The sequence below is a fragment of the Paramormyrops kingsleyae genome, chromosome 2 (genome assembly GCF_048594095.1).
Source record: "Paramormyrops kingsleyae isolate MSU_618 chromosome 2, PKINGS_0.4, whole genome shotgun sequence".
Lineage (NCBI taxonomy): Eukaryota > Metazoa > Chordata > Actinopteri > Osteoglossiformes > Mormyridae > Paramormyrops > Paramormyrops kingsleyae.
This window is the reverse complement of record NC_132798.1, coordinates 5,706,491-5,726,081: the sequence shown is the minus strand read 5'-3', so window position 1 is coordinate 5,726,081 and position 19,591 is coordinate 5,706,491. Positions and strand designations below refer to the sequence as shown.

Genomic DNA, 19,591 nt, shown 5'->3' with positions numbered 1-19,591 from the left:
ATGACAGTGGTGCAACAAGGTTGCCCCATTTCTAAGGGTGTTTCTCAATATGCATGCTTGAGCGTACTTGTATTCTCGTGTACCTGTTTTACATCATCTTCCATTGCTGAAGACTAGTTCCAATACTCAAGAACACAAGTACAGAGGATGGAAAAAATCCTCTGATGTCATTCTTACTAGCAAAGACATCAGACATCATACCGAGCAAAAACTAAATACAAACAAAAGAACCTTATACCGCCTGTAAAATATGGTGTTGGAAGCATGGTGGTTTGAGGCTGCTTTGCTGCCTAAGGGTCTAGCTAACTTGCTATTACAGAATCATCCAAGAATTCCACATTGGACAAGAGAATACTTTGGGAGAATGTGAGGCTATTTGTCAAAAAAGCAGAGGCTAATCCATAAATGGATTTTACAACATGCCAATGGCTCTAAACACTCAAGCAAATCTCCGAAGATTTACTCAAAAGGAGAGTGTGGAGTAACAGCTGTTATATTTATTACACACACACAAACACATACGAAACAGCAGCCATTGTATTTGATACAGCTTGTCCATATATTACTTCTGCAGATGACTTCAATATGTACTCAAATACCAATTTACAAATGCCTTTACAAATGCAATTTAATTCTGCTAGAAATATATACAATAACTAAATGACACCATAAATATAAAATACATTTTACAAAGAAATAAAAAAATAGTAGATCTCTGATCAAATAAAACAAAACTCTTCACATGGACGAACTGTATTACAAAAATGAAAAGTAAAATCTACTTTCATGTTTGTTTTAAATATTGATATACATCACTGGTGTCCAACCTTTATTTAGAGTGAGAGACACTTTTACAAAGAAAATACTCTGGTAAGCTACTGAATTGCGACTGAGGGGGGGGGTGCCCCTCCAATATGTTTTGCCAATAGACTGAAAATGTCTTTGCGATCGACTGGTTGGTGACCACTGATATACATCTTTATAGAGGCAACTTTCAAAAACACAAAACCTTAATTTGTTATGATTTAATACATTGGTTCATTATACATGAAGTTCATGAAGCATGGAATGCACTGGGTGGAGCTGTTCAACATATTCATGAAATATATCAGTATGGAATGAATCTAAGAGAGAAAATAACCTATACCAGGTTATTGGATGATAAACAATCATGAGAAATGCAATGGCAAGTATTTTCCAAGGTAAAACACAGACTGGCATAAATAAATCCATTAAAAAATTCAGAAGTTTGAGTTTATATAAATTTAATTTACCATAACAAAATACATTCCTGTGGATTTTATTTTTTAGTGCATTCTTAGTATAAACACATACAGCTGTTCAAAAATAAATCAATCTTTCATACTGAATATCCAATACAGGTTGACAAAAGGAAATATTTAACAAAAATACTTTGTAAACACCTAGAAGTAAATCAAGTATACTCAGGACGAATAGCAGTGAGTGCATAATGTTGTCATCACACAATATGCTGCAATAATTAAAGTTCATGTGCTCTTTATGGTGTCATAAAGGTCAGAAACATCAATAGCAAACAAATCAATCGTCTTCATACATAAAATCCCCATTCTTAATGGCTTTATCAGTGATATTTTCAGCAGTGAGTTTTTGATCCAAACTGAGTAATACTTCAAGAAGGTGATTGATATCTGCTTTCAGACCCTCTTTTTCCATCCATATTCGAAGCAGATCATACACTCTGTCTGCATGAGGTAAGTGATCCACACTTTGGATCTTATTATCACTTAACCCAATTCTTCTGAAGAACCTCTTATGATAGCTACTATCCAGTTCTCCAAAAAGGTCAAGACATCTCTTCAGTGATTCTTGCTCTAAAATAAAAAAAAGTTATAAATTATACAATATATCACCTCAATATATATAAATTACCCCAAGTACATTATAGTGGTAAATGTACTCTACTATGACTGCGAACTACCAATGAGTATTGATGATTATTATTATTGTCATTATTATTATTATTATTATTATTATTATTATTAATGAATCTTTTTCCTGGATTCTTACCATCTAATGGAGTAAGCCGTCTGTACTGGACACCTCCCTGAAAATATACAGATGATGTCTTACCACTTTATTTGAGGTGGCACAAATAATTTTGTAGTACACTCTTACTTAATTTGCTAATTAACCAATTAACCAGAAACTGTGGTAGTTGCATATTGATCCCATATTCGTTCATCATTAATCAATCATAACGGTTCATGTATTTTATGCAGTTATGATACTTGTTCATGATTTTTACTTGGGTAGCTTGGTAGCTAAGTTACTTGTGCCCCTTGAAGTGTTACCGATGATATTATACATTACATGCTGGTTTTTTTCTTTATCATGCAATGCAAATGGAAGTCCACCAGATTATTACTGTGATTTGGAAGTATAGTACATGTCTGTTGACTGAAGTTACTGCATACTAAGGCAGGAGGGTGATGAGAACCATGTAAGATGGAATGAATGGATGAAGAAACTTTAACTGGGAAGAGCAGTGGAGATGATATTGAAAGCGTGATAAAGAGAAAAATATTGAAAATTGTAATGAATAAATATGCTCATCCTCAGACTTCACCCAGCCCAAAGACATCTTTTTTTAATCTGAACTTTATATTCAATTTAACTTTTGGGGAAAAAAATGCTAATTTGATCATATAAGCATTTTAAAACATACAAATTGAACAGAGAGCATTATGGGTACAGACTGTTCAGCAAAGACCCGCCCCTTATATTAGCCCTCCTTAGACAAGCATCCTATAAGTACCTGCAACGGGTCTGGCTGGAATGGATCCATCTCATCTGCACCCTGGAAGATATATATTCAAATCAACTATAAATACCTCAATTGCTTAAATACCATTTACATTAAATGCAGATGTACTTGTCATCCTCTGTAATATCATAACTGAATATATTATATGACAAGTATGACCTCTGACTTGGATGGTCTTATAATGCATTTTGAGATGGATCATGTATTTACATTTAGATCCTTAGCCGATGTTCTACATTTTTATATGAAGGGCATTGGAGAGGGGGAAAAATATTCCATATCCTCAAAAAATATTTTTCATGCAGTAAAAAATGCACAAGTCTTCTATTCAAAAGTACTGTATTTTGATTTGTTCAGAGTACAAAGGTGCCTTGTGATTTCCAATGTTTCACCATGCGACTTCTAACATCTTCATAAAAAAGGACAAAATTCCTTCTGGTTATAACTCACCATGTTGGACTTGAAAATCTCACTCGTTTTGCATGAAATCTCTGTAATATAAAGGACAGGAACTACTGTCAGATTCTAATAACTGTCAGAGAAACTTGTAATTATAACCAACATTCAACTGTTTTAATTTACATTGCCCTGCAGAATCATTAGCACTCTTGGTAACAATAAGGTGAAAAGGTTAAGACAAATGTTATTGGTCAATGACCCCAACTTTTAATTGAATTTAACTTCTTGTAAAAAAAAGAAAAAAAAAAGAACCATTATCATTTTTATCATTTTTTAAAATAAAACCACATATACCACTGCTTTATTGGCACATGTGCTATTAATTATTGACGACCCCTAGAAATTTTTATGAGCAAAATGTTATTGAAGAACGTTCCCACTTGTTTTACTTTACTAAGTTCACCTGAGTGTTTCGGAACTCTTAGGTGACCATCCATAGCTTCCCGTTTCATTCATCTCATAAGTATGAGATGTCAAAGAGGCCCAATTTTATTTGTCATTCATCACTATGAGAAAGTAGAGAAAATACAATTGAAATGAGACAAGTGTGCTCGCCTTCAAAAAAAAATCAGGCAATGGCTATAAAAAATAGCTACATATCCGAAAAAAAATTAACCTAATAATGGATTTAGGTTAAGTATAAAACAAACAGAATGTTAATGATCTGATCAGGAAGAAGACCAGTGTATTTGGCTGACATGCACATTGAAGAGGATGGTTAGAGTGGCGAAACATTTGGTTGGTGGGTTTGGTGTTTAAAAAAAAAAAAAAAAAGGATGGTTATTCAGATTACAACCTGGACCTGAATATACTGGTGAAGCTGTTATGTTGTGGGTTTTTTTTCTCTCCAAAGGCTCTGGGAACCTTGGTAGGATACATGGTATCATGGACAGGTACCAAAAGATTCTAAATCAAAATCTGGCTGCCTCTATCAAGAAGATGCATCTTGGACATGATTAGAGATTCCAGTGTGCCAATGATCCAAAACACATCCAAGTCCACATAAAAACTGTGTGTATATCCCAGACCCCTGACCTACGGGTGGCTGCCCTTCGCGGACAGCTTGCTCTACAAAGAGCAAGTTGAGGGAGGCGTAAAAACAATTTCCCCACGGGGATCAATAAAGTACCAATTATTATTATTATTATTATTATTATTATTATTATTATTAAACCCCACTGAATACCTGTGGAGTGTGCAAAAGTTAGGACCTATGACCCTGAAATATCTGGTGTGATTCTGTATTGAGGAATGGTCTCACTTTCCTTTCTCTTTACTCTCCAATTTTATTAAGCATTATGGGAGGGGAATCAGTGTTTGCAATGGTAGGTCAATCAAAGTACTAAATGCAGGGGTGCCAATAACTGTAGCACATGTGCCTTTGTAACAGACAAAAACAAACAAACGAATAAACAAACTTACTTAATTTAAGGTTCAATTTCTCTAAATTTTTCAATTTTTCATAACTTTTCCTTTTTATTGCCAATAATTCTGGAGAGCAGTATATTTATATTTATTTTGAACAACTCATCATAATTTACACTTCTCAATAAAAACAACAAAAATGAAACATACGTGTTTTTTAGTTATACAATGGTAAGATTTAAGGACAACATTTATGTCCCTTGGGGAATGCATACTGCAAACCAAAGAACATGGTAGTTCGCTGGAAATACATGGATACTGAAACAGTTCCACAGATGATTATTTCCACTTGTACTACAAAACTGCTGAATTCTCAAATCTGAAGGGTGTTGATTAATTTTCATTAACCACACAAGATGTGCTGGCCAGACGAGTCACAGTAGTAACTCGAAGTGTGATTATAATCTTTAATTCTAACTAAATTTACTTAATGGAAACTAGAAAACCAAAGAAATTGCTAATAATCACTTAGAAAGCAGCATTGTTTCAGTATGATTTACTGATGCCATGCACTTGTAGTCCAATTAAACTTTACAGTCCTGCCTAAACAAGATGTTACACAAGTCTGGTTTTACTAATTAGTTAGCACTAAATAAATCAGGTTTTATCCATTATACAGCTGAATGTCAGGAGGTACATAAAGCTATATTAATAAGACAATGTCTGAATATATACAGCCACGGAAAAAATTAAGAGACCACAGCACAATAATTTTTCTCTCATTTCACAATTTATGGTTGTGCATCTGTGAATTATGTTTTTTTTGCAAACTGCAGCCTGGTTCTTCCCTCATTGATAAAGGGCTACATCTTTACTTTATGGACCTGCAGTCCTGCTTCTAGGAGCCTGATACACACTGTCTTAGCAGTGCACTTCACACCTGCACTTAATGTTTCCCATTTCTTTTTAAAGGTCACTCGATGACATCCTTTGATTCATGAGAACCTGTTGGATAAGCTAACGGTCATCTCTGGCATTAGAAAGTCACTTCTGCCCTTCAGCTGTCTGGCTTCTGGCTGTTCCCAGTGTCTCCTGCTTCACCTTATTTTTGTGTACTGCTGTCTTAGAAATTTTGAACCTGGAAGCATCTTGATGCTCAGCGTAGCCTTCTACCAGCAAAACCAGAATTAAACTGGGATTTAAGAATGCACATTTATTTAAAAATAGAGTGGGCTCATTTTTTCCAGTGGCTGTGTATATATTATATATATTTACACGTCTTTCCCTCCACTGGCATGCATGTAACACTGTATAATGCACTGTTTGTAGTACATTAACCCAGCTTATATCATGTTTACTACACATTTGGCTTACAAGATTGTCCAAATACCATTTCCAGAAATGTTGGGATATTTTCTAAAATGCAATAAAAACAAAAATCTGTGATATGTAAATTTACGTGAACCTTTATTTGACTGACAACAGTTGTACTGACTAACAGTTGTATTTTGGAAATATACACAAAGCTATAATTTGATGGCTGCAACACTATGAACAAAAGTAATAAATAAAACAAAATAAAATAAAATATTTAAAATAAGAAAAGTGCACAGAATATTCCAGTAACACCGGTTTAGATTACTCCACATTAAGCAGACTAACTGGTCGCAGGTGAGGTGTCATAATTAGGTATATAAATAGCATCCAACAAAGGCTCAGTCTTTGCAAGCAAGGATGGGTCATGGTTCACCCTTTTGTGCCAAAATGTGAGAGAATTGCTAGTCAGTTCAACACCCTCAACACAAGATTACAGAGAATTAGGTCTTGCAAAATGTACAGTACATAGTATTGTGAAAAGATTCAGAGAATGTAGAGAGATCTCAGTGCGTCAAAGGCAAGGTTGGAAACCACTGTTGAATGCGCGTGATCTTCTAGTCCTCAGGCAGCACTGCCTAAGAAACCGTCAAGCTACTGTGACAATTATAGCCACCTGGGCTTGGAAGTACTTCGGAAAACCATTGTCACTTAACACAGTCCGTCGCTATATCCAGAAACTTGAAACTGTACTGCACAAACAGAAAGCTATACATCAACTCAATGCAGAAACGCCAGAGAGTTCTCTGGGTGCGAGCTCATCTCAGATGGACCAAAAGACTGTCACACTCTGTGCCAAAGATGAAGCCGACCATCCAGATTGCCATCAGCGAAAGGCGCAAAAGCCAACATTTGTGATGGTATGGGGGTGCATCAGTGCCCACGGCATGGATGAGTTGCATGGATGTGAAGGTACAATTGACTCAGAGGCGTATATTAGGATTTTAGAGAGACATATGTTGCTATCAAGGCAACGTCTCTTCCTGGAATGTCCATACTTATTTCAGTAGGACAATGCCAGACCACATTCTGCACGGGCAGAGTGCATATGCGTGACTGGCCTGCTGTCCAGATTGAGCTCCTATTTAAAATGTATGGCACATCATGAAGAGGAGAATCGGACAATGCCGACCATGGACTGTTGATCAGCTCGAGTCTTACATCATGCAAGAATGGACAAGATTTCCAATTGCAAAATTACTACAGTTAGTATCCTCAGTTCCAAAATCATTAAAAAAATATTATTTTTAATGGTGATGTAACTTGTTGCAGTCATCAAATTCTAACTTTGCATATATTTCCGAAATACAATTAAGTTGGTCAGTGAAACTTTTGTCAGTTACGTAAAGATTCACATGAATTAATGAATCAAAGATTTTTATTTTTATTGCATTTTAGAAAATATCCCAACTTTTCTGGAAATGGGGTTTGAGCATAAACACTAACCTTTGTAGTAGGCAATTTTGAACTAATGACTGGCTAATGACTCTTGGTCTCAGCAATGGACAATTTCCTATTTAACGATGGTGGCTTGGATCATATAAGGAAAATGTTTAATATTCCATACCGTCCAGACACTACACCGCAGTATAAGGTTCTTCGACTGTATTTTAAAAGTCAATGCTATTTCAGCACTTTGATAAGCCATGTTGCCATTATACCGAAACAGACTTGTACTCTATTTATAAATGCATTTTAAATTCATAATAGAGTTGTCAGGATTACTCAATTATTTAAAAGCATTAATTAAAATTTTCCTTCTCGATAACTCGCCAATATGGCGGAAGGAAGATGGAGCATAGCAGATGAGGGTCCAAATCGAGAGAAAACGCTGTGTGGAGGCATGTCACATTAAGACGAATGAAAACGGAGCGGAATGTCAGCACTGTGCAAAGCAGAACTTAAATATTACCGTAGCACAACTGCAATGCAAATGCATCTTAAAAGAAGACATTGTGGTTTGACAGACTGACCCAATAATGCGAGGTTAGCCATAGACATGAGCCATTTAGCCTCTCGGAGTGGCTTAACCTGTGTGTCACCACTTGACTTAAAATATTTCGCATAATTTACTTTATATGATTCTTGCTTGTCAAAATAATCTCTGCTAAAACAAAGTCTAGCTCCGTCACTTAGCCACATCATCTTACATAATACAATACATAATAACCATATAATATTAATCATTTGTGAACATAGTGCGTTTTGGCCTGACTGATATTGGAAAAAGTTCACATTGTGATATTTGAAGTTTCTGAGGTATTTAGTAATTGAAAATGAACTATTTAGACACTTATACAAGTAACTTATTACGTACCAGTAGAGTCTGTCAAATAAGTTGATGGAATTACCATGAGTTGTGCCAACAGACACAAAGCAGTGCTGAAAAATCACTTGGTTTTGCTCAATATTGTCTCTGTGGGATACAAAATATTTCCGTACAGCAGAAGAAGAATGCCTTTTCATGACCAGGTCTTGTTTGCCTTTCTCCTCTTCATTCATTTTTTGTTTAATTTCTCACAAACGCGGCACACGGTCAATCATTGAGTCCAACAGCAAAGATGAGAATGATTATAATTCTCATGGGGAGAGCATGCAGAGCTCATGGAAAAGCGGCAGCGATAAACTTCAGACTGATCATTTTTTTAACACATACTAGATAATGTTGAAAAGGAACCATCATTAAAATTGCTAAGCTTGCTAAGTTCCGTTTCCTATGACAGAGTAAAAATGTTTAAGCCAACTTATTGCCGGTTTGAACTCAGCAGACTATTGTGTGGTCCTTGCAATGTGACAACGGCAAGTGGCACAGTGGATAGTGCTGTCACCGCACACAGCAGCTATATTATATTATATATATAAACGATTACTCAATGAATTGTCAGATTAATTAGTAGATTATTCATTTATTGATATAAATCGATAGTGACAGCCCTAATTTGAAAAAGTGAAAATAAGTACCAACAAATAAGCCAAATGTGTGTTAACTGTGGTATAAGTGAGTTAATGCCCTCTGCAGTCATGCCTCTAAAAATGCATAATGCGCAGCTTGTCCTGCATTAACCTTCACATAGAGTTCACTTTAACTCACCGGTTTCTTTGTTGAAAACTCCCTTTCTCCAGCAGATGAAACAGATGACCAGGGTGACAAAGATACATAATACTATGACAGAAGCAATCACCCCTATTAAACAGAGGGGAGAAAAAAAATCAACCATTGTTTTCCATCCAGTTTCAGAAAGCACAAGACATAAATAAAAGCTGACAAAATGCTTCAGAATTTCAATGCAAAGTATGGAAGGCTACACTGTAATCTAAAATGTCTTATAATGCAGATACAGTGTCTTTTGTACCTGGATGAGATCTACCTGAGACAGTGAATGAAGAGGACTTCATTTTGCAGACAGTATTGGAGATGGAGGTGCAGTTTTTCACTTCCTCTTCATCCAGTTTGCATCTGAAACAGTACATAAAAAGGTTAATATTAGATGAAATTTAGAAGTTACCAAACCAAAGTGTCAAGTAAACCCCACCACTTAAAAAAATATATTATTACTGATGATGGTACTCAATCTTTTTCAACCAATCATCATCTAGAACGTAATAGTAGCTATAGACAGACTTGAAATCTTAAGGTCAATGCTACCGACCCAAGGTGGATTCCTGCTATACTTCCTTTCATCAAGGGACTTAGTCTGAACTGCTCAAGTAAAATAGCTAAAAACAATTTTCTACGAATAAAAGCAACAACTACAGGCCAATGAATTTATGCAGAGAGCCAATCTGTCAAGACTGCTAAAATGGTATTGTTTTTCCTGACATGGTTAAAGTAAGTTATGTGAACATCTAAAATGTATTTCATAAACACACAACTTGTTAACAGACTATGAATGGCCACTTGACAAGCTGCACCTCTACAGGAACCCCCTCCGTTTCCACGGGGTGATACGTTCTAAGTTCTAAGACCACTGGGGACTGAACCTGTGGATAATGGAACCCCATCCCTGGAACCCATATATAATGACATTTTCCTGTACATACATATCAAGTTTATTTGATAAATTACGCACAGAAAGTCATTATTAAACATTAAATACCTTGATAATAAAGTAAATTGTATAATATTATACAGCATATTACTCGAACAAAAGGAATTCTGTTTTAGCCTAATTCTCAAGGGATGATAGAGCAATGAAAAAATATAGTGTATCAAATGATGATGGAGAAGGAAAATTATGCTTTTTGTACATTTTTCAATCACAGACACTGTGATAATGTGGCAATGAATGTAATCATGAGAACACTGGAGGCAGATGGATGAGAGTTCTGCAGGGAACCATGAATATGGTGAGAAAGGGAGATGAGTCACATGTACTGGGCGCAACTGGGCTGGCAGATATCACCAAGTTACTGCCTGTACTCACTTGGCTCACAGTTGGAAATTTACGAACTGCTAATTCTGGAATTTTCAGATTTTCTTTTTCTGACCACCGTAAACCACATATAACTAAAACCACAGTAGTTGAAGCCACAGATACAGCAGTCCCACTGCCATTACTCACTATGTCTTTTGCCTTATGAACAAATATAAATAAAGGAATAGGAACGAATAGGAATAAAGTAATGGAATCTAATTGTGAAAACTAGGGGTGGGCGATATAACCAAAATCTTCTATCACGGTAGAAGCAATTTTCTACCTCGATAACGATATATATCACAATATAGCAATTTGTATCTGGAAATGCATAAATAAAAATTCAAACACAAAGAAACTGTTTTATATAATGTAATTTTATTTAAAATTGCAGCATTACTTTAAGTAAAAAAAACAACCATACTGTTTACTGCAATGTATTGTACTGCATTTTTTGACATATTCGTTTGGATGCTTGGATTTGAGATGATAGAAAAGGTTTGACGTGTTTCCACCGCTTGCTAAAACAGTGCTCTTGCATACCTTGCAAATCACGTTCGCCTCATTCGTATTCACTTTTCCTATACTCAAACCAATTCCACACCACAGACGATGCACCTTTTTTCTTTACAATCTCCTCCTTGTTGGTTTCGTCACATGTAAGCAAACTCACCGCTGCACCGTCTTCTTCCATTGTCGAAGTGAATGTGTATTGCGTGGTTACCTAACGTGCAACGTCACGTGATCTCAATCGCGATTAAGACGATAGACCAAAATCTCGGTTGACAAATTTCTACCGGTTAGTCGAGTCTACCGGTATATCGCCCACCCCTAGTGAAAACCATACTGCTTATTTCCCATTGTTGGGGAAAATCAATTGCAGATGACCTGCAGCCTGAATAGCTTGTTACATCTCATCACACAAATACTCAATTGAATTAAGACCTAGTGACAAGAAAGGAAAATATCAGGAATCATTGCTGGACAATCTTAGCTTTGTGCTCTGCCAAAATAACCCGCTTGCAGACAGAACTGCTGCTTCCACAATGGGACGCTTAGAAACAAATATCCTGTTGCATTTGTCCATCCATTTCCTATGACCACTTATCCAATGCAAAGTCATTGTGAGCCTGAAGCCTGCCCCAACAGCACAGGGCACAAGGTACACACACACCATACAAACTACGCACTATGGGAATGGGCATGTTCATCTTGCTATCCAACAACATATCACAAATTTTTTGGAGAACAGAAGAAATTTTGATTTATTTTTATTGTGTTACTATATATTCTAATAATAAATCATGTTTTTTTTCCCCTGAGAAAATATACACTTACTACCCAGATATCTATCCTTAAAGATTCTGCCTAAGGCTTTTCCACAGTACTGCATCTGTGTCAACAATCTAACCTATAACCAGAGTGCTAGCCCCTGAGTCATATAATGAGTCATCAATGTGTGCAATAACGAAAACCCAGAGCACCAGACTGTCATTCACAGGAAATTCGTAATCACATACCTAAATGGTTCACACACTACCAGTCAAAACATAAGAAATTTACAAAATGAGAGGAGGCCATTCAGCCCATCAAGCTTGTTTAGGGAGAACTTAACTAATAGCTCAGAGTTGTTAAAATCTTATCTAGCTCTGATTTAAAGGAACCCAGGGTTTTAGCTTCTGCTGCACTAGCAAGAAGACTATTCCATACTCTAACTACATGCTGTGTAAAGAAGTGCTTCCTCAAATCCATTTTAAAATGTTATCCCGCTAATTTCCACTTATGGTCACAAGTTCTAGTATTTAAACTAATACTGAAATATACATTTGGCTGAACAGCATCCAGACCCGTTAGAATCTTATATACCTGGATCATGTCCCCCCTTAGTCTCCTTTGCTCGAGGGTAAACAGATTCGGCTCAGCTAACCTCTCCTCATAAGACATTCCTCTAAGACCAGGAATCATTCTCGTAGCCCTCCGTTGCACCTTTTCTAGGGCAGCAATGTCCTTCTTAAGGTATGGAGACCAAACCTGCAAACAATATTCTAGGTGTTTTTCCACACCACAGGTTTTTGCCTCTTTTCCAATTGTTTCATAAACTTCAGATTTTTAAAATTTTTGTTAAGCATTGCAAAGTTGAGTGAACAAATGTAAATGAAAATATGAGTCAAATAAAACAAATTTTTATAGCATGGAAAAAGTATGTAACAGTGCATGTCTGACATCCTATTAACTGGTCATGCGGTGATGACAGAGTCAGATTCTAGGCTGATCTTCAACTTTAAATGCACTAGTTAACCGTTTCATCCCATGAAACTGATGGTATTTAATGTCCCTTGTAGAAAGAATGCCTTGAATTTTCTCTGCTGTTATAACTGCTAGAGGTAACTTTGATGAATCATAGAAATGACAATTTTTTGCTAGTAAAGGTACTCAAATTGTGAACATACTGTAAATTTATTTGTTAGCAAAGAATATTGAGTGTCCATTTAATAAATGTGAAGTGAGTAACCTGCATATGTAAAACATCACAGTTTGTGCAAAAACTTTTGACTGGTATTGTATATGCATGCTTACAGCAAAATAATAAAAAAAAAATGTGTCACTAAACACATGAATGTGAATATTGAGTTGTGAATTAAGGACTTACTTTGAACATTTTTTGCAAACCTCACAGGCTTGGTCAGGAACACAAAATAAGCCTGGTTTACACTGGCACTCTGTGTTCTGGGTAGAGGTGCAACTCTTGATCATATCTTCGTCTGCAGAAGAACACAAGCATATGTGCGCAGTTCATTAAACATGCACCGGGACGAGAGAAAGACAACCATGGAGGAAACTCCCTCGATGGCATGGTGGTTTTTCAGAAGTTTACAGGGTACGACCTCAATCATCGCTGTGAAAGCTGCGCAGTCGTCTCAGTAATGCGCAGATAACACATTAAGGATTGACCTGTATGGCCAACAGCAAAAGATTTAGTCTGAAATATGGTATAGTTTTAAAAAGAAGCAGGCAGGCGGTCGTCACACTCCATCTCACAGCTAATCTTCTTGAATACCCCTTTACCCAATGGATGCAATCATTTCTTTTGACGGTACAATACGAAGGGCACAGGATGGGGGCATTACCTATATGACACTTTTTACAAGGGAGGCACTGTGTCAGGCCATTGCCGTGCTCTGTGAAGGTCTCGTGTGGGCATGGCTCACAGGTTCCTCGTGCCAAATGTGCTGTACATTGCTCCTTAACATATTCTCCTGTAAAAATATGCAAGCAACTTGAATTTCTTTCTTTAAGATTCCAGGTAAATAACCGACAAACAGATTGAGTTCACGTACCAGCAGGGCAGTTCAAGCAGCAGTGATTTTCATGTTTGTACTCTTGGTTCTCTTGGCATGAGACATGTCGGACTGTTCGTTTCCTTGGTGATGCAGACTCCACAAAAACCACCATAAATAAGAACACCTAAGTCATGGAGACAGGAGAGAGAGCACAACGGGAAGAATTCACAGGTTGTAATAAAATTCAAATACATGCAAAAATACATGTATATACATAGATCACTTTTTCTAAATTAGTTGTCCCAACACAATTTTATTTCCTTAACGTGCATTAGCTTCAGCCATCTGGTGGCTTCCCACAAAGAATAAATTATATAAATGCAAACAGAATTTCAAAGTGATTTGAGACTGTTACATGTGTATCTCAGCATGATATCATCCCAATTACTCACTGCAATAGTTCAACAGAGGTCATAGCCTGACAGTTTTCATAACATACAACTATACAGTCATGCACAACAAAAGTGGAGTAGACCACTACTTAATTTGTCTCAGTAATTTATTGGTATCAGAAAAAATTTTCAGGAGTCAACCAGGCCAATATCAAGCCATCAATTTACTAGACCTGCTTTTCCTACGCAAGTCACGGGTTCTCCAGTCCCCGCCCCCCCCCCAAAAAAATGCTAAGGTGAATTGGAGTTTCCAAATTGTCCATAGGTATGAACGGTGTGTCTGTGTGTGTTTGCCCTGCAATGGGGTTAGGGTCCCATCCAGAGTAATTCCCTGTCTTGTGACTGTAGCTTCCAGAATAGACTCTAGACCCCCTGTGCGACCCTGAATAGGAAAAGCGGGTACAGAAAATGGATTGGGGTTGTCAGCTCCTGAAGTTGTATTCCTCAAGATGACATGGGGAAGACATGCAAACTCCACACATGGAGCTAAGATACAGGCTGGAACTCTGGTCCCAAGGCAATGGTGCTAACCACTGTACCCCCTCCCCCACCAGGAGGCCAATATAATGAACAAAAACAACACTACCTAAAAAGCATGCATCATAACGTGACCCAAACAAATGCCATATGTTGGACACAATATTTACCAATCTGTTAAAACTATAGACAAAACTAGGGATGCAGCAATAAGCCGCGCTCAAGCACTCGAAGATGTCCTCGCGACAACGAATATAACTGATATGACGTAAAATTGTATCTGCAATACCACTGTCAAACAAAATAAATGAAACAAAATATTTGCAGTATGCAAGTACCTCAAAGTTTATAAAAAAAACCAAAAGTACATTATCCATATACCTTTTTTTTCCCCAGCTAAAAAAAAAGTTAAGTGCTGCGTGTTTGCTTGTCTGTTGACACCAAGTATTTAGCAATCATACGAAGCAAGACAAAGTTACAGTAATGCCCTACTTTACTGTCTGAACAGGCATTTTACAGGACAGGACAAATGATAAAACGCAAATCAGTCTATCAGACGGTAGAGGTTTGGGATGTGTTAATGGATGGGAGCAGAAATATTATTTTTGCAGATGATGCGTTTCTGTTGGATTCATTGAACAGTCACCTGCTGTGTGCACTGAGGCGGTTTGCGGCCAAGTGTGAAGTTGCTGGGATGAGGATTAGCACCAGCAAGTCTGAGGCTATGGTTCTCAACCTGAAAAAGGTGGATTGCCCCCTCCAGGTTGGGGCTGAGTTACTGCCTCAAGCAGAGGAGTTTAAATACCTCGGGCTCTTGTTCACAAGTGAGGGAGGAATGGAGTTGGAGATTGACAGGTGGACTGGTGCAGCGTCAGCAGTTCTGTGGACACTGTACCAGTCAGAGGAGAGGGAGCTGAGCATCAAAAAGAGCCAACAAGGAGGTTCAGGCACCTGTCTAGAATACCCCCTGGATGTCTCCCTGGGAAGGTGATTTGTACATGTCCAACCAGTAGGAGACCCCAGGGCAGACCCAGGACATGCTAGAAAGATTATAGCTCTGGGCTGGAAGCTACAAGGTATCCCCCCCCCCCCCCATGCAGAGGGGCTGCAGGAGGCTGCTGGGGAAAGGGAGGTCTGGGCATCTGATGCTCCCATGACCTGGATAAGTGGCAAGTAGATGGATGGATGACATTATAAAGGGAATGAACATCCTCATCCTCAGGCTGAAATGCAAAACCTTAACTGGTTTTACAATATAAGGCTACATCTGCCCAAACTTTATCTTAATGCACCAGCACTATCAAATAACTAACAAAATGAACACTGCCTTTTATCAGAATGTTAAAACACACTCCACAAAAAAAAAACATGTTTAAATATTTGTTCTCACTTGCCATGGTCTATTTATACGTTTTTTTGTTCTCTTTTAAATCTGACATGTATGTGCATGAAGAAACCTAGAACATGTAATTAGCATTTTATGTTATTTGTCTTTTTTATTGTCTGGTGCAGACAAGCTTTTCAGTAAGATGTTTAACTTGGGTATTATAAGGCCAATACATAATATAATTTCACATTTTTAAGCCAAAAAAAACTATGGATCAAATTTTTAGGTGGAGTATACACAATAACTGACATATTTTTCTGATGAATAATTGCAAAGCCCTGAGAATAGGCGAGATTTTCCCCATATTGTTGAACACTAATCCTTTTCAGTGAAGGGATGTCATGCATTCCAGAGAGTCAGTGGGACATTAAATGCACATGAGGACTTTCTTCTTCATTGGCAAAGGCATTTTATATGATTTAATTAAGCCACGTAAAGCTTTCTTTTCTTATTCGTAGCTTAACTACCTTTAGAAACCAACTGAGATATGCACTTCAATGACAGAAGTCAACACTAATATACAAGGAATGCGTTCTTTCTTGAGGAGTTGAGCAGTGAATCATTCTCTTACCATTTCTGTTTAATTTTGCCATCCATCACTATGTAACAGTCATAAATGGCCATCACTTAATCATGGGTATCAATAGACCACCACTGTATGGAGATGATGCACATTTGTAGTATATATTATTTATTCTACCAGTATATTTAGGGAGTTTACCCATTAAAAAATTATGGCAAAATATTGTATACTGTATGTGTAAGACAGAATTCCCAGTCACTAAACCCTTACTGTACTTAATCTATGGCCACTGTTATTACGGTCATTCCATGTTGTTGTTAAGGTCATTCCATTTTAATTCAACAAATGGCCTATCAACAAATTTAGTGAAGCTTAATTAATCTCTCACACACACAGCAAAAAATTTGATATTTGAGCACATGTAAAATGATATTCCATACATGTGATCAGAGCAATACTTGTACACCAATAGCAGTAATAGCTATTGGCGTAATGTGGCCTGCAAAACTTCACCCTGGACTTCATCTTGTAAGACAAAGGAGAAATTCTCTGAAAAGTCCATCAAAACATATTACACATTTTAGGTACACTTCAGGTACACTTTAACCTATTTCAAAGAAAGCAGGAGATTAACACAGAGATTATTGTGTCATTTTAGTGATCTTTTTCCAGTCTCATAACTCCCATATTCCTTTTTAATAAAAGAAGGGAAAAAGTAAACATTTTCTACTTTCTTTCCAGTTCTGTGAAAGGAAAAACGCCTTTTGAGGTTCAAAAAGAGCATTTTTAAAAACCTCTTAAAAATGTTTGTGGCTACTTCTCATGAAGTAAAATGTCAAGTTATATATAAGTAATACACAGACACTTATTCAGTTATTTAAAAATTGACGTCATTTTTGCTACTTGCAGTATATAAACACACTTCAGATTTTTCCTCAAAGGGAAATTTTAAAAAATAAACAAAAGATATTTCTGACCGTTGGGAGGTATACGTGTAATTCATATCTCAAATTTAATCAAAATCAAAAATAGTCATACAGAAACTTTTTTTTTTCGTAAATCTGCTGCATTAAAACGTAATTGTCGATTAAGCGCAAAAGGTCTTATATGCACCAAATCACGCTGCAATTAGTCAGACTCAGATGTGTAGTGGCGGGCATATGCAGTCATACGGCATATACCCACCTCTGAAAATACCGCTTTCCCTCCTACAGTATACCCACCTAAAACTTGTCTGAAATGCCTATCAGTAAGAGGAAATACCTGTATACACAATTATACGGTATAACAGTATAACCATCTACCAAGAATGGAGCCCCCCGAAAAAACTTTTTTTTAAATCTGTTGAATTAAAATGGAATGGCCCATTATGGACACAGTGTCATTTAAGATATTATACGCACCAATTCAAGCTCAACATAGTCTGAACTCAACTTTGTTTATTCAGTCATGGTGTCATTTTAATTAAACACGAGAAAGCCGGAAACTGTCGTGATTCATATATTGGTATTGTATATTTTATATTCTCCAGGGTACATGTTTACTTTTTATTTCATACATGTTTACTTTAACTTGGACAAAACCTAAAACAGCTTCAAAACATGTTTCACAAGACGTGCAGCAGGGTCGTAGACTCACGTAACGTAGAAATACATACGCAGAATATCATTAGCAAAGCAAAACTTATATCTCATGTAAATATTAACTAGCATAAATCAACGTAACTAAAACTTTAAAGTTGCTGCCATAGTTGTAGGATTAAAAACTATCAACTACGGTGACTCACTGAAGTCTCCGTACCCTGATTAATTAATGTATCATGTTACCAATTCAATACATTTAATCGAATACGTATCAACTAATACATTTAAACGACATAACATAATGCCTTTTAAAATGAGCTAAAGCCTACTTACCAGATATTTGTCCCTCATTATAAATCAACAGCCGTAAAAATCAAAAGTGCAAAAACATATATGAAAAAACATCTTTTTAAAACATAACGAAAATCTGGATATGTCATTAACTAGAAACAGTTGTCTAAATATTATCACCAGTCCCAAAATAATACAACACAGACTTACGCCTTTCAGGACTAAAAGCCGGGAAGAAAAGACTTACTGCAATTCCGGGTCTGGCCTTCAGCTACTCCCTCTGACGTAGCATGCATTCCTGAGCAGATAGCAAGCCCGGTGGCAGCCGGGCGGCGGGAAATTCGCCCATTTATTTATTTATTTACTTGCTTGTTTTTATCGATCTACTACTACAATAATAATAAAATAATAATAATAATAATAATAATAATAATAAAATAATAATACTTGTAAAGTTCAGAAGTGGGATACTTGTATAAAGTAGTAAGACTTCATTTGCCCAGTTGGCAAAATCCCAGTGTCATACTGAATCATTGACTGAAATGATTCCATTTCATTAGATAGTTTTTGTATGTGTGTGTGTGTGTGTGTGTGGACATATTTTTTATGTCTACACTGGTGCTTTTTACTTTATAAAATGTGTTTCCCAACATGGTTGCCCTAGAGTACTTTACATTTACAGGTGCAAACATGCCCAGCACACCATACAACCCAAAGAACCCAGAACACAATAGAACAGCAGAACTAAAGAGTAAAAACCTCTCGGAGTCAAATGCACTTGCAGATACCAACAAGTACTTCACTTAATTACTTAATGCTTTTAGGGCCAGTTTCCCAAACAAGGATTAAGCCTAGTCTTGAACTAAATTGCAGTATCAATGGAGATTCACCATTGAAACTCAAAGCTAGTCTAGGCTTAGGCTTAATCCTTGACTGGGAAACTGGCCATTAATGTCCAGCTTACTAGATCAAAACTGCTTAAATGCATGTCCCCCCTCTAGAACACCTGGTTCTGACTAAATTAACTGATTATGCAATTGCTCTGTAAGGGGCTGATATCATGGTATCAGGGTTCAGGCTATGCCTTACTCTGGCCTTAATGTGGATGCATGGTAAAAAAAAAAATGGATCAGAATTGGGCCATCAATTAGGTTCAGAGCAGCAGAATTAAATGAAAA

The 19,591-nt window shown here is 36.8% G+C and overlaps 1 protein-coding gene across 3 annotated transcripts; it reads right to left on the bottom strand.

The window, feature by feature from the left end:
• Positions 1-482: 482 nt before the first annotated feature.
• Positions 483-18,764, bottom strand: hdr (hematopoietic death receptor). 3 transcript variants are annotated; one of them, XM_023838585.2, is made up of 10 exons: positions 18,661-18,764; positions 13,758-13,884; positions 13,548-13,676; positions 13,070-13,181; positions 9,358-9,461; positions 9,096-9,188; positions 3,257-3,297; positions 2,798-2,839; positions 2,050-2,086; positions 483-1,853 (listed from the first exon to the last, which is right to left on the bottom strand). In XM_023838585.2, exons 2-10 carry the CDS (start codon positions 13,870-13,872, stop codon positions 1,561-1,563), a joined length of 966 nt encoding a protein of 321 aa, XP_023694353.1. In that variant the 5' UTR covers positions 13,873-13,884; positions 18,661-18,764; the 3' UTR covers positions 483-1,560. The 3 variants fall into 3 exon arrangements, with proteins under 3 accessions (XP_023694353.1, XP_023694351.1, XP_023694352.1); XM_023838583.2 differs by lacking the exon at positions 18,661-18,764 and adding an exon at positions 18,456-18,654; XM_023838584.2 differs by lacking the exon at positions 18,661-18,764 and adding an exon at positions 18,456-18,654 and having other exon boundaries at positions 9,373-9,461.
• Between the last annotated feature and the right edge of the window lie 827 nt (positions 18,765-19,591).

Coding starts and splice junctions, on each gene's coding strand:
- hdr (XM_023838583.2), bottom strand. Junction 13,677..13,757: donor CTGCTTGAACTGCCCTGCTG/GTACGTGAACTC, acceptor ATATTTTTACAG/GAGAATATGTTAAGGAGCAA. Junction 9,462..13,069: donor GTTTGCAAAAAATGTTCAAA/GTAAGTCCTTAA, acceptor GTACTGTTTCAG/ATGCAAACTGGATGAAGAGG.